At 40.7% G+C, this 13,160-nt stretch overlaps 1 protein-coding gene across 1 annotated transcript; it reads right to left on the bottom strand.

Annotated features, from left to right (window-relative positions):
• Nucleotides 1-3,607: 3,607 nt before the first annotated feature.
• Nucleotides 3,608-12,810, bottom strand: AGR2 (anterior gradient 2, protein disulphide isomerase family member). Its single transcript, XM_063118657.1, has 7 exons — nt 12,660-12,810; nt 11,794-11,857; nt 11,577-11,629; nt 9,451-9,524; nt 8,389-8,452; nt 5,616-5,699; nt 3,608-3,657 (listed from the first exon to the last, which is right to left on the bottom strand). The coding sequence occupies exons 1-7, from the start codon at nt 12,808-12,810 to the stop codon at nt 3,608-3,610; spliced, it is 540 nt and encodes a 179-aa protein (XP_062974727.1).
• Nucleotides 12,811-13,160: the final 350 nt, after the last annotated feature.

Raw genomic sequence — 13,160 nt, forward strand, 5'->3', positions numbered from 1 at the left:
TTTAGGGGTCAGGCAGCTCGCAACTCAAGAAGCATGACCAAAAATGAGACACAAGAAAAGAAGGAGTAGCTGTGTAAATGTATTATAAGGAATGGACTATGGTGTGTCTTCATTGAAGAGGCCGTCCTTCCAGGCCAATCCTAAGCATAGTACTGGAGGCTGGTGGCTCTGAAGTCAGTGGAGCAGTGAATCCACTCCTGCTTTCATCCAGAACTCTAAAGAAACTATGCAACATGTGGAGCCCCATTGTAATATTTATTTATTTATTACATTTATATACCGCCCCATAGCCGAAGCTATACTCCAAGCTACACGGGTATAACATTGCAGTCTTAGGTTGCAATCCTAGACCCACTAACTTGGGAGGGCCCATTGAATTCAGCAGGGTTGAATTCTGAGCAGTCAGGCATAGGATTGCACAATTAATATATTTAACAAGAGTATTTCAAAAGACTGTGGGCTATACCAGCCACAGCCCAGTGGCATACATATCAGTGTGCATGCACCAATGTTTAGTGGGAAGCTTTCCCTTCTCCTCAAACTGTTCTTTCTGAGTGCCAAGCTGCAGTTTAAAAAGCAATTCATGAAAATTTCTGACTGAAAAGTAGCAGTCTTAAGCCACGTGCATCCCATGCGCAACTTCCGTTAGCATCCCATTGTCTTGAGTCAGTGGGGTTGGCTCTACACTTGGGCAGATTGAAGTGATTGTCTCAGGTGGCTGACGTTAGGCAGTGGTGGCAGCCCTCCTGAACCATTAGGCAGAGTAGGGTTGGATCTACACTACTGCTTTAAAGCGCTTTATAACAGTTATAAAGCGCTTTAACTCCTTTAAAGCACTATAAAACTGTTATAAAGCACTTTAAAGCAATAGTGTAGATCCGGCCTAAGACAGCCCGCTGGCAGATGCTGTCCCTAGGCAATTCGCCTTGAGCTATCTCTACCAATTGTTTACATCCTCTTGAGCCCGCCGCAGCAATGCTAGCTTACTTCTTGCCTGGCTGGCACTCTCACCTAGTTGCCTTTTCCCAATGGCCCACTTTGCCTGTAACAGTATGCCACGGTTCCATGCCTGTAAGCTGCCTGATCACTCCTGTTGCAAGCAGGGGTGGCTAGACAAACCTATCTGTGGTTTCTTTAGGGTTACATGAGAGCTGGGAACTCTGGCTTGACTCCCCCTGACAAACCAGAGTCATAAGCCATGGTTTGTTGTTTGTCTTACAACTCTAGCTTGTTGGGGGAGAGGCAATCTGGATCTCCTGGTTTGTACATAACACTAAAAGAAGGTCACTGGTTTGCTTAGCTCCTCCCGCTTGCAGCAGAGCTGTTGGTGCTCAAAAACAATAAGCCAAGGTTCTCCTGGAACCTTGGCTTATTGTTATGTCTGAACCACACCAAGGTATTTGCTCTTGACCAAGCAAGCAGGCAAAAGGTAGCCAGTTCAGGCCTTTCTCTCCAGCAGGAATTCCTTAGCGCAATGATGGACATTGGTGGATTTCAGCACTTGAGTGGGCAGCAAGAAGGCACCAGGTGTAGCAGCAGTGAGGTATTTGTAGGTAGGGATGGGCGAATCTGACAGTTCCGATTTCTCTCATTCCCTTATTTTCACAATCTTAACTTCAGTTCCTCCCAAGCACTGGGATTCTTTTTTAAGCTTAAAAGTAAAATTTGTATACATTTTTGTGTACATTTTGCCTAATACATGCATTTTTATATGTAATGTAGCATATCACACACATTTTTGTAAGCAATTTTCCTGATATTATGCATTTTCAACCTTATTTTCAGAAATGTATGCCATTTTGTGTGCTCTTTTCCCTAACGTATATATTTTTGTAGATATTTTTTTATTGGAAAATTCCCTTGCAAAATTCTGAGAATCGCTCATTCAAAGGACTGTGTTTCATTTTGCTTATTGGAACGAAAGTCCAACATTAGGTAAGTCCATGTAGAAATGCAAACCAAAAGAATCTCTTTGATTCCCTAGTTGTAGAACAGAGCTATGTGTCCTAACCATACCCCCTTATCTAGTTCTCTGCCCTCAGGTGCAGTGAAGTTTGTGTCCCATCACTAGCATTGAATTAAGATTTTTTTCCCTGCCACTTAGGTCAGCTTCTCTACAGGGAATGGGGGCCTCATCTTGTCTCAACGAGCAACACACCTTATTCTAGTTCTGCAATCCATCACTGTGAATGTGGATTAGGTCGGCTTCCCCCAACCCGATACCCTGCAAATGAGTTGGACTATCTTTCCCAGCCAGCATGGCTAATGGTTGGGGAAGCCTGGTTTAGGTACTTACCTGAACCAGGTATTTGTGTGAGCAACTTGTGGGGTGCAGGGTAACAGGTTTATTTGAGAAAATTCAACTGTGAAATGGCTGTAAGTCTGTTCTTTTCTGCCTGCTTTCCATGTTCCTGCTAAGCTAATATACAGCATTAACACTTAAACAGCTGCAATACCGATATATAATAGATGACCATACTTCGGTTACAAGTTATTCGTTTACATGTTCTGATGTAGAATGTGTAACATAATGAGCAGGTGAACCAAACATTAACTATTTAACAGATTTAATGTAAATTAAGACCTGTAAGTAATGGAGCCTTCGCTGGCCTACTGGCTCATGGAAAACACTCCTTCAGTCCACTCATTTAAATGCCTTCCTTTCCTTCTCATAACAGGAGTGGCTTCTACATCCTGCTGGGAGTCATTACTTTGGCAGGAATAGTTTGAGCCAAAATGAGGCTGAGTGTTAGGAATGAGAATTCTAGTTTTGTCTTAAGAACATAAGAGCCCTGCTGGATCAGACCAAGGTTCCATCTAGTCCAGCATTCTGTTCACACAGTGGCCAACAAGCTGCCCACAGGAAACCCACAAGCAGGATATGAATGCAACAGCATTTCCCTGCCCATGTTCCCCAGCAACTGCTATACACAAGCATACCCCCTCTGATACTGCAGGCAGTACAGTCATCAGGACTAGTAGCCACTTCTCCTCCATGAATTTGTCATTACTGGTTGAATAAACTACCTTATTTTTCTCATTTGTCTTTAGTTTATAAGCTGCTGTTTTTCAAGCAGCCATTTTACTCTAGTGTATGAGATGGAATTGCCAAAACCTGGGGGTTTCTTGTGGCTCTCATCTGAATTATCGACTGAAAATGTCCTCTGGGAATCATCTGACAAGTTTTAGTCTGTGTGCAATTACGTTTCATACAATTTGTTGCTTCTATTTTTCACCACCTCTCTGCCACAGCATTTTCTATGTTACTTTTGCTCTTGGAAATCCTATGGACGGTCCTATACAAGATCATTAAATAAGCCAGGCTGCACTTTTGTAAACACCATAAAGTAGATTTATTTATTTATTTTAATCTTGATTAATAGAAAAGAACATACAGTGTTTTTTGTTTTTTATAAAAGCAATCAGTACGTAATGCAACAGTTACAAATGAGTATTTATAACACAGTTTTCCTGTTTGAAGTTTGGCTTAGAATGTGTTCTTGGTATGCATATCCAACGCCAGCTTATATATTCTCTCTGGCGAGAACAGAATTATTTAAGGCTAAGCTAGAGGTGGAAGACTTCAGAAAGTATCTGTTTTCTTTCTTCACAATTCAGTCTTCAACAGCTTCTGAGCTTTCTGCATATTTGAATGCACTAGAAATAAATAACCAGAAGTCAGAAATATTTGTACAAAAAGTAGCCCACATTTCAAATCAATTTTACAAATGTCAGTTTGTACCCCCTAAATCAAGCAAACAGTGAGAAATAAAGATATTGTATTTATTCCCCAGCACTTATAGTGGCAGAAAAATAATAATTGCTTTTAAAGATCTATGTACTTATTGTAGAATACCAGATTCATAGCTCAATTAAATTAGGTCATTGATTTTGTCTGATTTAAGGATGCTACTCATGCTAAAGCTTGCAGGTAAAGACTACCTGAGATTATTTTATCCAATGGGCCATTCAGCTGCATGTGGTTTATTTCTGATGCAAAAGCTTCCTCTAAGAATATTTTGGTAGTGGCATGAACATAACCTGCATCATGTCAGGCAATCCCATGTTTGCCATGTTGGTTCATGTAAAGATTTTGCAACAGTGATGGATTACCAGGTGGGGGCATGGCAGCACACAGTAAACAGCAGCCCCCTAGTCTCATTTATGAATCGGATTCCATTTCACGCCCCCCCCCCCCCGTGCAATCCTATGTGTGTGAGCTCAGAAGTGATGTCAAAAGGGCCTACTCCTTAGTAAATGTACTTAGTAATATGGGCTTTAATCGGGAGGGGAACTGAGGATGGGGGCCCGCATGTCCCCCCCATCATGTTGTGTGGCCATGACCTCTGATGTTTCCTGATGTGAAGCAGCCCAATGATGTTCTCCTCATCTATAGAAGGGTGTGGGGTGAGCTATAGGAAAAAATCGCTTTCAACTGTCCATGTATAATAACATGGGCCTGTTCAGACAACACCCTAAACCGTGGTTAGGCCACAAACCTTTTGCAGTAAATGGTTAGTGAGCGTGTTTAAATCATGGTTATATAGCCACTATGGTTAGGAATGATTCACACGACACGCTAAGCCATAATGTTTAGCTCAAAATGTTTAACCACCGTGGCTTAGCGTGTCGTCTGAACAGGGTCATTGCCAACATTTTCTATATTTCTTTATTTATTGTATTTTTATACCACCCAATAGCCAAAGCTCTCTGGGTGGTTCACAAAAGTTAAAGCCATCAGACACAAATCAAAACAATAAAAACATAATATGAATAATATATAAAAGCACAACCAGGGTAAAACAGAGCAGCGATGGAGAGATTTATACAGATTTAAAATACAGATTTAAAATAGCAAGATTAAAAGGCTACAATGATAAACTGTTAAAATACTGGGAGAATAAGAAGGTCTTCACCTGGCGTTGAAAAGAGTATAATGTAGGTGCCAGGCGAACCTCTCTAGGGAGCTCATTCCACAGTTGGGGAATGTAGCAATATAATGTAGCAATTTATGTAATACAATATGTTGTTGAAGTGCAATCAGAGCATGTTTACATGGACAAATAGTTTGGTATATTTGAAAGTAGGGTTGAGGGTCAACAAATTAATAGATATTTAGAGAGAGCTCAATTAATATTTATAGAACACATTTCCCAAGTCCTCAGCTTATTTTCCTAGTAATTCTTACAAAACGCCCAACCTGTAAAGTAGGCCCATGTTTTTATACCCATGTATAGATAGAGGGCTAAGCCTAGGCGATCATGCCTTGCCTTATGCTACCATGTGATTTTGTGCTAAAGTGAGATCTGGACTGGGGACCGACAGCTCATACAGTGTAATTCTACCCATGTGTACTTAGAAGTAAGCTCCATTGACTTCAGTGAGACTTACTGCCAGGTAAGGAGGTGTTGGATTGCAACCTTAGCCAGTAAACCAGCTGTCTGTTTGTAACACAGTATGAAGAAGGGTGCTTAAATGAACTGTGTTGTTAATGCTGCAGAACTCTAATGGTGGATTCCCATTGTAACTGTCCAGTTGGGAAGGAGCTCCTATTGCAGAATGAGGGAGCTTCCTATGTTCCAAATCTGTGCTAGAAGGAAGAAGTAGATACTTACATAATGGAATATCGTTAGGTTCATATGCGTAGAGGCGGTTGGCATATCTTCCTGTAATATCTGCTCTGACTGTCAGTGAAGGATCTGGAGAAAGGAAAGGGGGAAGGGTTTACTTTCCATTAGCAGCAGACTACAAGGTAAATGAAAATGGCATCTACTGTGCTTGATCACAGAATGCAGAATGTGTTTAAATACAGAGGGTTGTATTCAATGGTGGCTGTGCACTAGCAGAAAGTTTCTACTCACGCAAGGTGGAGCAACCAATTTTCACTGCAGGCAACCATATCTTACCAAGAGGGCCCTGGGGACGCTCTGGGGCAGTATGAGATATGGCATGAGAGGCTACAGTAAATTGGGGTGCACTGAGCTGCTCAAATGGAAGGATTTTCCACTAGCACCAGCAACCACTGGATATAACCTGGAAAATTCAAAATAGTAAATGAACTGAGTGCAAATTAGGGATGTAAAAAGTATGAGCAACATATGTTAGCCTTAGCTATCTTAGAATATAACCTCTTTGAGCTTGCGCAGAAACTTTCATGCTCCTTTTTTTCTTTAAAATGGGGGAGTGTATGCTCTAGTACACAAATTTCAAAATATAGTTTGGCAGACAGGATTTTATTTATTTTTCATTTTAAAGGTTTGCATTTTGGGGCTTTTATTGATTCCACTGCCCCAAAATTAAATTGTGCAAACTGTGGACATGGGGGAGGGACCAGTTGTCAAGTGTGCTGTTAAAGACCTATTCCATAAGTGCCCATGAGAGTCATATAACAAGTCAAGCTTGTCTTTGACTAGAGCACTCACAGAACCAGCAGTACAAGAGATTCAGGTTTTGCCAGCAATCACATTCTAGTGTTTGAATGTTTGCAAAACCTGATTTTTCCATGTTGAAGATACAACCTGGAGAAAAGAGAAATGCGTATTTAACTTGCCCTACAAACTACCCCCAATGATCTCGATTGCACTTTTAAAAACGAACTTCTCCTTTCATTTCTGCAAGCGGAGTGGTTAAAGGGTATCATTATATCATGCACTACTTGATAGAGATAGTCGATATTTTGGTACCGATATTAGAAAATCCAGATGCTGTCCCATGGTAATTATAATGGCCTTGTTCAGACATCATGCTAAATCATGTTGGTTAAGTGTTTTGAGCTAAATATTATGGCTTTGTGTGTCATGTGAACCATTCTGGTTTAAATACACTCACTAATCACTTTCTGCAAAAAGGTTCGTGGCCTAACCATGGCTTAGCATGTTGTCTGAACAGGCCCAATATAAGTCAGTGGTCCCCAACCTTATGGTGCCAGTGGGCACATTTGGAATTTTGAGAGTGTCGTGAGCACAAAATGGCTGCCATAGATATTGTGTGTTCACAAAATGGCTACCACAGTAGCTATGGGCCAGTCACAAAACACCAATTTCATAGAAGGGTAAAATAACCTAATTACAAGGTGGGACCTGAGCTCCAGAACACAAAACCACTGTTTTGACCCCACAGTTTTCTGCTACAACACCTATTTCACAGAAAGCAAACTGATGAGGCTTAGAGACAAGTCTCTTAGCCAAGAAATCCACATGGGGCCTAAGGGCATTATGGGAAATAAAGATAGCTCTGGATATTGCTGCTTCACTTTGTAGCATACTAGTCTCCTAGTTTAAGAAATAAAAATTAAAAAAATCAAAAATAAATAAAATGAAAATCAAGAGGGCCAGAGAGCCTGATGGGTGCCAAGAGAAGTGGCTACAGGCACAATGACATAAACCCCAAATCTAAATTACCATTTATTAACTTTTAATAGTAAGACATATCTGGTGCTTGAGGCAGCTGCTTGACTCTGCCTCATAGTGGTATCAGGGAGGATATGGAGACGCTTCCTGTGTCTCTGCTCCTCTAAATTTCTCCTTTCAATAGGTAGAAATGGCTGTCGATAAATATTGCCTTTTTGACATATAAATAATGTTGAGGGGTAAGAGTTAGTGATAATGCAAAGCAGGGGGAAAGAGCCTCGTGTGGCGCAGAGTGGTAAGCGGCAGTTACTGCAGCCAAAACTCTCCCCACGGCCTAAGTTCGATCCCAGCGGAAGCTGGTTCTCAGGCAGCCGGCTCAGGTCAACTCCGCCTTCCATCCTTCCGAGGTCAGTAAAATGAGTACCCAGCTAGCTGGGGGAAAGGTAACTGCGACTGGGGAAGGCAAGGGCAAACCACCCCGCTACAAAGTCTGCCAAGAAAACGTCAGCGAAAGCAGGCGTCCCTCTAGGAGTCAGCAATGACTCATGTGCTTGCACGAGAGGTTCCTTTCCTTTTTTTTAAAGCAGGGGAGTAAAGTCCTTTCAAGCCAAGAGCCAAAAGCAATTTTGGGAAAGATCTCGGGGGCCGCATTCTGGTGGTGGGCAGGGCCAAAGGCAAAAGGGGAGGGACCAAAATACCAAATTACTGCCAGTGACTAAACCTCAGGAGAGGCATTTCAACCTTTTGGAATTGGGGTGAGGGAAACGCAGAAAAGTTAGAAAATCAGCAAACAATTGGTGGACAGGGGAAATGTGCTGGGACCAGGGTAAGTTGCCCTGACCAGCTTTGGCTCCCAGCCCTGAGGGTCTACAGTTCTGGTGTAAAACATATTCACATATACATGGTTAAACTGAAAGATCCACAATCACACTGAACAATATGAAGAACACTTTTATTCCAGTTGTTTTATTTGTTACCGTTAATCTCGGTCTGTAACCATTTATTCAAGTAAGATATTTTTGACTCCTAAACTACTCACCTACAAATACGATTCTGGGAACGTATTGGCCATCTGGTGAGAGATTTTTGTCTGTGGTTTCATACTAGAATAACGATATAAAAAACATCTAAATGACTGTACTGAATCACACGGAGAACTCCCCAACCCGCTGTGACAACCATGACAGAATTTACACATTGAGTAGCAGGGAATCACGGTTAGCATTATAACTGCAACTGTAATGCACACACACGCCACATAGAATCATAGAGTCATTGAGTCCAACCCCCTGCTCAGTGCAGGAAGCTCACCATCTCCCTAGGCAGTTGTTCCATTGTCTGACCCATTAGAATTTCTTTCCTGATGTTCAACCAAAAATCTGCCTTCCTGTAACTTTTGCCTGTTAATTTGTGCCCTACAGACTCGGATGCCAGAGAACAAGTTGCGGTCTTCTTCTATGTGACAACTCTTTAGGTACTTGTAAGATGCTATCATAATACACACACACACACACACACACACATCTTCTCAAGGCTAAATCTGCTCAGTTCCTTCAACCTTTTGTCATAGGACATTTCACATAAAGAATTGAATGTAATAGGCACATGCAACTGGTCTGGTGGACTTCCCACCCTCCTTTTCCCCATGGTAGCCCCTCCAGCTCCCTAAAAATGCTATGCAGAGAGTTGGGGGATCCTGCTGAATGAAGTGAGTGGTGTAGGGAATCCCCAAAATTGGGAGGAGACACTTTCTATGAGTAGAGCCAACAGAAGGCTGATCCTGGATCCAACCAGCAATATTTTATCATTGACGGAGATAATATTCATATAAGAAAAATTGCATATTAAAGATGTATGCTTATATATGAAGAATGTGAAAGTGTCTTAGTTTCCTGATACCAGAAAATCATGGCAAAATAAGCACTTGAATGCTTTTATAAAATGAAACATATGCAGAGACAATCTGCATTTTTGGGAAAATGTCCTGTGTAGGGCAGCTCTGAGGTAGCATTGGATATTGCATGAAACTTGGCCAAAAGAATAATTGCTTCAGAGTATTACAAAATAGAGCACTTGTTCAAATGTTATGTTGAAAACTTACAACAAGATTGAGGAGAATAAACTTCTCAGCCAATTTCTGTATTTCTTTGTGTTCAGCAAATGCCTTTTTCAGTGCTGGAATGAAATAAAAATTAGAATAGCTATTTGAAAAAAGAAAAGAATCTGAAACATGGAAAAAACACTATATACCTAGTTTGTTTGATTTGTGTATACAAACCAAACAAAATTAACACCCTCTTAGCATCTAATAGAAATCATCGTAAAATGAAAGATAGAAGCTAAACAAGTGAGAGTCTTTAAAAAAAGTCCTGAGAACAAGAGATCATCACAATCAATGCATTTGTGTCTTGAAACTTGGGTTTCTTTACATAGCAAAGTAAATTGCAAGAAAAACCAAAGACTATGTCAGGGAGCTCTACTGGTACAGATTGGTCAATAAGACCTAAGTAAGTTTTATAAAAGACTTATACCTTTTCTATGGTGTTTGCCCTGTGAATCTACCCAGGGCACTCAAGTTTGAATGATACAACCAACCAAGGCTTAATTTCTAAGAAGAGAGGTGGTGGAACATAGGTAGGGTGACCATATGAAAAGGAGGACAGGGCTCCTGTATCTTTAACAGTAAAGTGGAAAAGGGAATTTCAGCAGGTGTCAATTGAAGAGGGTGAAATTCCCTCTTCATCACAACAGTTAAAGCTACACTAGCTATAGTAGAGTGGCCAGATACAAAAGAGGGCAGGGCTTCTGCAGCTTTAACTGTTGTGATGAAGAGGGAATTTCACCCTCTTCAATTGACACCTGCTGAAATTCCCTTTTCCACTTTACTGTTAAAGATACAGGAGCCCTGTCCTCTTTTTCATATGGTCACCCTAAACATAGGCCCACCCATAAGCCACATGTTGAAGGCCTAGTAATTTCACAGGTGAGTTGAGTAGCCTGTGGTCGAGATAAAGGACGTGTACTAAGTAAAGTGTATGGCTAGGGGTTGGACTTTCATCAGGGGTGAACCTTGGAAATGAAGTCCAATAGCCTAGGGAAACCCAAATCATCACCCCAAGAGCAGCAGGAGGTAGGGGCAGTGACAAAGAGGACCCACCAGGTTCAAGACAGACTAAAATGTATTCGCAGGAAAATAAGCAAGTTTCTCCTGAGACATAGGGCTCATCTACACCAAGCAGGATATTCCACTATGAAAACAGTATGAAAGTGGTATATAAAAGGCAGGAGCCACACTACTGCTTTATAGTGGTATTGAAGTGTACTGCAGGATCTACACTACTACTTCATAGTGATACTGAAGTGCACTGACAACTGTTGGGCCCCATGATGCATCTTCACCAAGCAGGATATAACACTATGAAAGTGGAATGAAAGCGGTATATGGCATGTGTCTATGGGCCCCAACAGTTGTCAGTGCACTTCAATACTGCTATAAAGCAGTAGTGTGGCTCCTGCCTTTTATATACCACTTTCATACCGCTTTCATAGTGGAATATCCTGCTTGGTGTAAATGAGCCCATAGACCATGCTGGAAAATATACATGGGGAAATGTTGAATGGAATGGGGGACAATACAGAACATGTTATTTACTAACACAAATTATTAAATGGTTATGAACTTTCTTACGGAATTATTTGATTATTTTTCTGCATAACGGGAAAAGGAACTGAATCCTTCTGTGAATGGACTCTGGGACGAATGACACGGCACAATCCACAAAACTCACGTGGGACTTTCACACAAAAATTTTATAGTGAGGAAGTGGCCCAGATGCTTGGTTCCAGATGCTAATTTTATTTTTACTTTAAAAATATTATTATTATTATTATTATTATTATTATTATTATTATTATTATTTTGTTGCAACAAAATGCTGCTTCTTTGTTTAGCATCAGCGGAAGCAAACTCCATTTTATTCCTGAAAACATGATGGTGGTATGAGCTAAGCGAGTTTAAAATGCAAAGCTGCATATATATCAAATATTTCTAGATGGATAAACAGGCTCTTTCCCCCCAACCCCTTTGCTATAATTACAAGGTGAAAGCAAAGGTTGCTCTCTACTTTTCCAGGTAATTTTAAAGAAGAGTTGATTTGGGGGTAGAGGGTGGCAATTAATTTGCTAGACAGAAACCCAAAGATCATTGTATGTTTGCAAGAACAGTACCTTGACTATGAGGGCAGTCTTCTAAGTGGTGGATGACCATTATAGGCTTGTTGCTGAAAAAGAAAAGACTCAATTTTAGAATTTCATATTGATCAGCCTTCGCTATCGGTATTAACTCAAGGGCTGGAAAGGGATTTTGAAACATTTCTCATTGCTTCAAACCAAAAGTGGCAAAGCAGAAAACTTCACATAAGATGATGGAGATGTGGGAACTTACTTGTTTTTGGCTTTAAAGAGAGCCTCTTCATAAGTCTGTGTCCAGAAAAGTTGATCACCCCAGCCTGGAGGAAAATGGCAAGTGGACTTTAGTTTAAATATCTGGTGGTTGAGGAGATCTCAATTTCAGTCTTGAGGAAGGGCTCCCCTAACCAAAATACTGTGGTATCATAGTCCACCCCTCAAGTATTTATAGATTAATTTTATTTTTTTAAAAAAAATTATTGGTTAACTGCAAACATTTCTTAGAATTCTGGAATTCTTTTCAGATTCAGTGTAGATTTTAGATAATTAGCTACTAATTTCTCCTTGGAGAGGGAAAAACACACAACCTCCTTTTATAGTTAATACCTTGCTACCATAGAAACAGCAGTACTAATCTACTACTTCTTCTGTACATCGTCCTCTTAGGCTACTTACCTTCTAGTAAGCCCCTTGGACCTCAGTAGGGCTTTTATTTAGGATAGTGCTGAAATTTTTTCAAAGCACTTTACAGTCTTGATTGTGTTTGCGATCACCAAAGCCTTAAGACAGCTTTATTTCTATTTTACAGTCTGGGAAAAGTGAGCTGCATGACAAGGGCCTTGCCCATGGCCACATCAGCATACTCCAGAAGCAAGGCTGACTAACCCTAGCCAACCATAAGACTAGCCAACCATTTGCCAGCTAAACAAATGAATAACAGAATTTACTTAAAGAAAATACGATGTGCCAAAGGCACTATAATTTAACAAAGGTAAAAATAAGTTCAAAAATGTATATTTAGTAGTACAAGGGTTTGTAGGCAGGGGAAATTAAAAATACTCAATAGGCAGCAACTTTTGAACAGAATGATCTTTCCATAGAGCTCAGCTACCATATTTTTACCTCTGGAGAGAGTTTGGGGTAGTTTGGGATGGGTATCCTTTGCTTCTTTCTTGTCCTTTCTTCCATTCTTAGCAGTAGTAGTATCATCTTTAGCCAAGGTACATGAGACAGCAACCAGCAGAAGCAGCACCGATACTAAGCTCTTCTCCATGGTTAAAAGCTAGGGGGAGAAAAAGTATCAGGATTATTCAGTTTATTGAAACAAGAAACTTCTAGGGAGGAACATTAGTGGCATACAACAAACTTTCCTCCTCTGGTTGGCTAAATCATAAGCATTGGTACAAAACTGCTTTCTTTTCAGCTTGATCACAGTGAAAAAAAGAGATAGTAACTGAATGCCAAGGGCCAAACACAACACAACCGGATGGATGTTTATTGTTTTCAGTGGGGCTTCCTGCCCAGCTAGTGTGTAGAAGATTGCAGCCTTGGGTTAAGTCCTACTGAACTTAGTGGAACCTACTTCCAAGTAAACATGCATACGATTATGCTTTCACTTGTAAG

The sequence above is a fragment of the Elgaria multicarinata genome, chromosome 1 (assembly GCF_023053635.1).
Source record: "Elgaria multicarinata webbii isolate HBS135686 ecotype San Diego chromosome 1, rElgMul1.1.pri, whole genome shotgun sequence".
NCBI lineage: Eukaryota > Metazoa > Chordata > Lepidosauria > Squamata > Anguidae > Elgaria > Elgaria multicarinata.

Bases quoted from the DNA above. Each gene is read 5' to 3' on its own strand.
- AGR2 (XM_063118657.1), bottom strand. From the start codon at position 12,810: ATGGAGAAGAGCTTAGTATCGGTGCTGCTTCTGCTGGTTGCTGTCTCA. The intron at 5,700-8,388 runs GTGAGTAGTTTA...TCCTTTCTCCAG, and splicing joins TCCCAGAATCGTATTTGTAG to ATCCTTCACTGACAGTCAGA. The intron at 3,658-5,615 runs GTAAGTATCTAC...ATTTATTTCTAG, and splicing joins ACCTAACGATATTCCATTAT to TGCATTCAAATATGCAGAAA.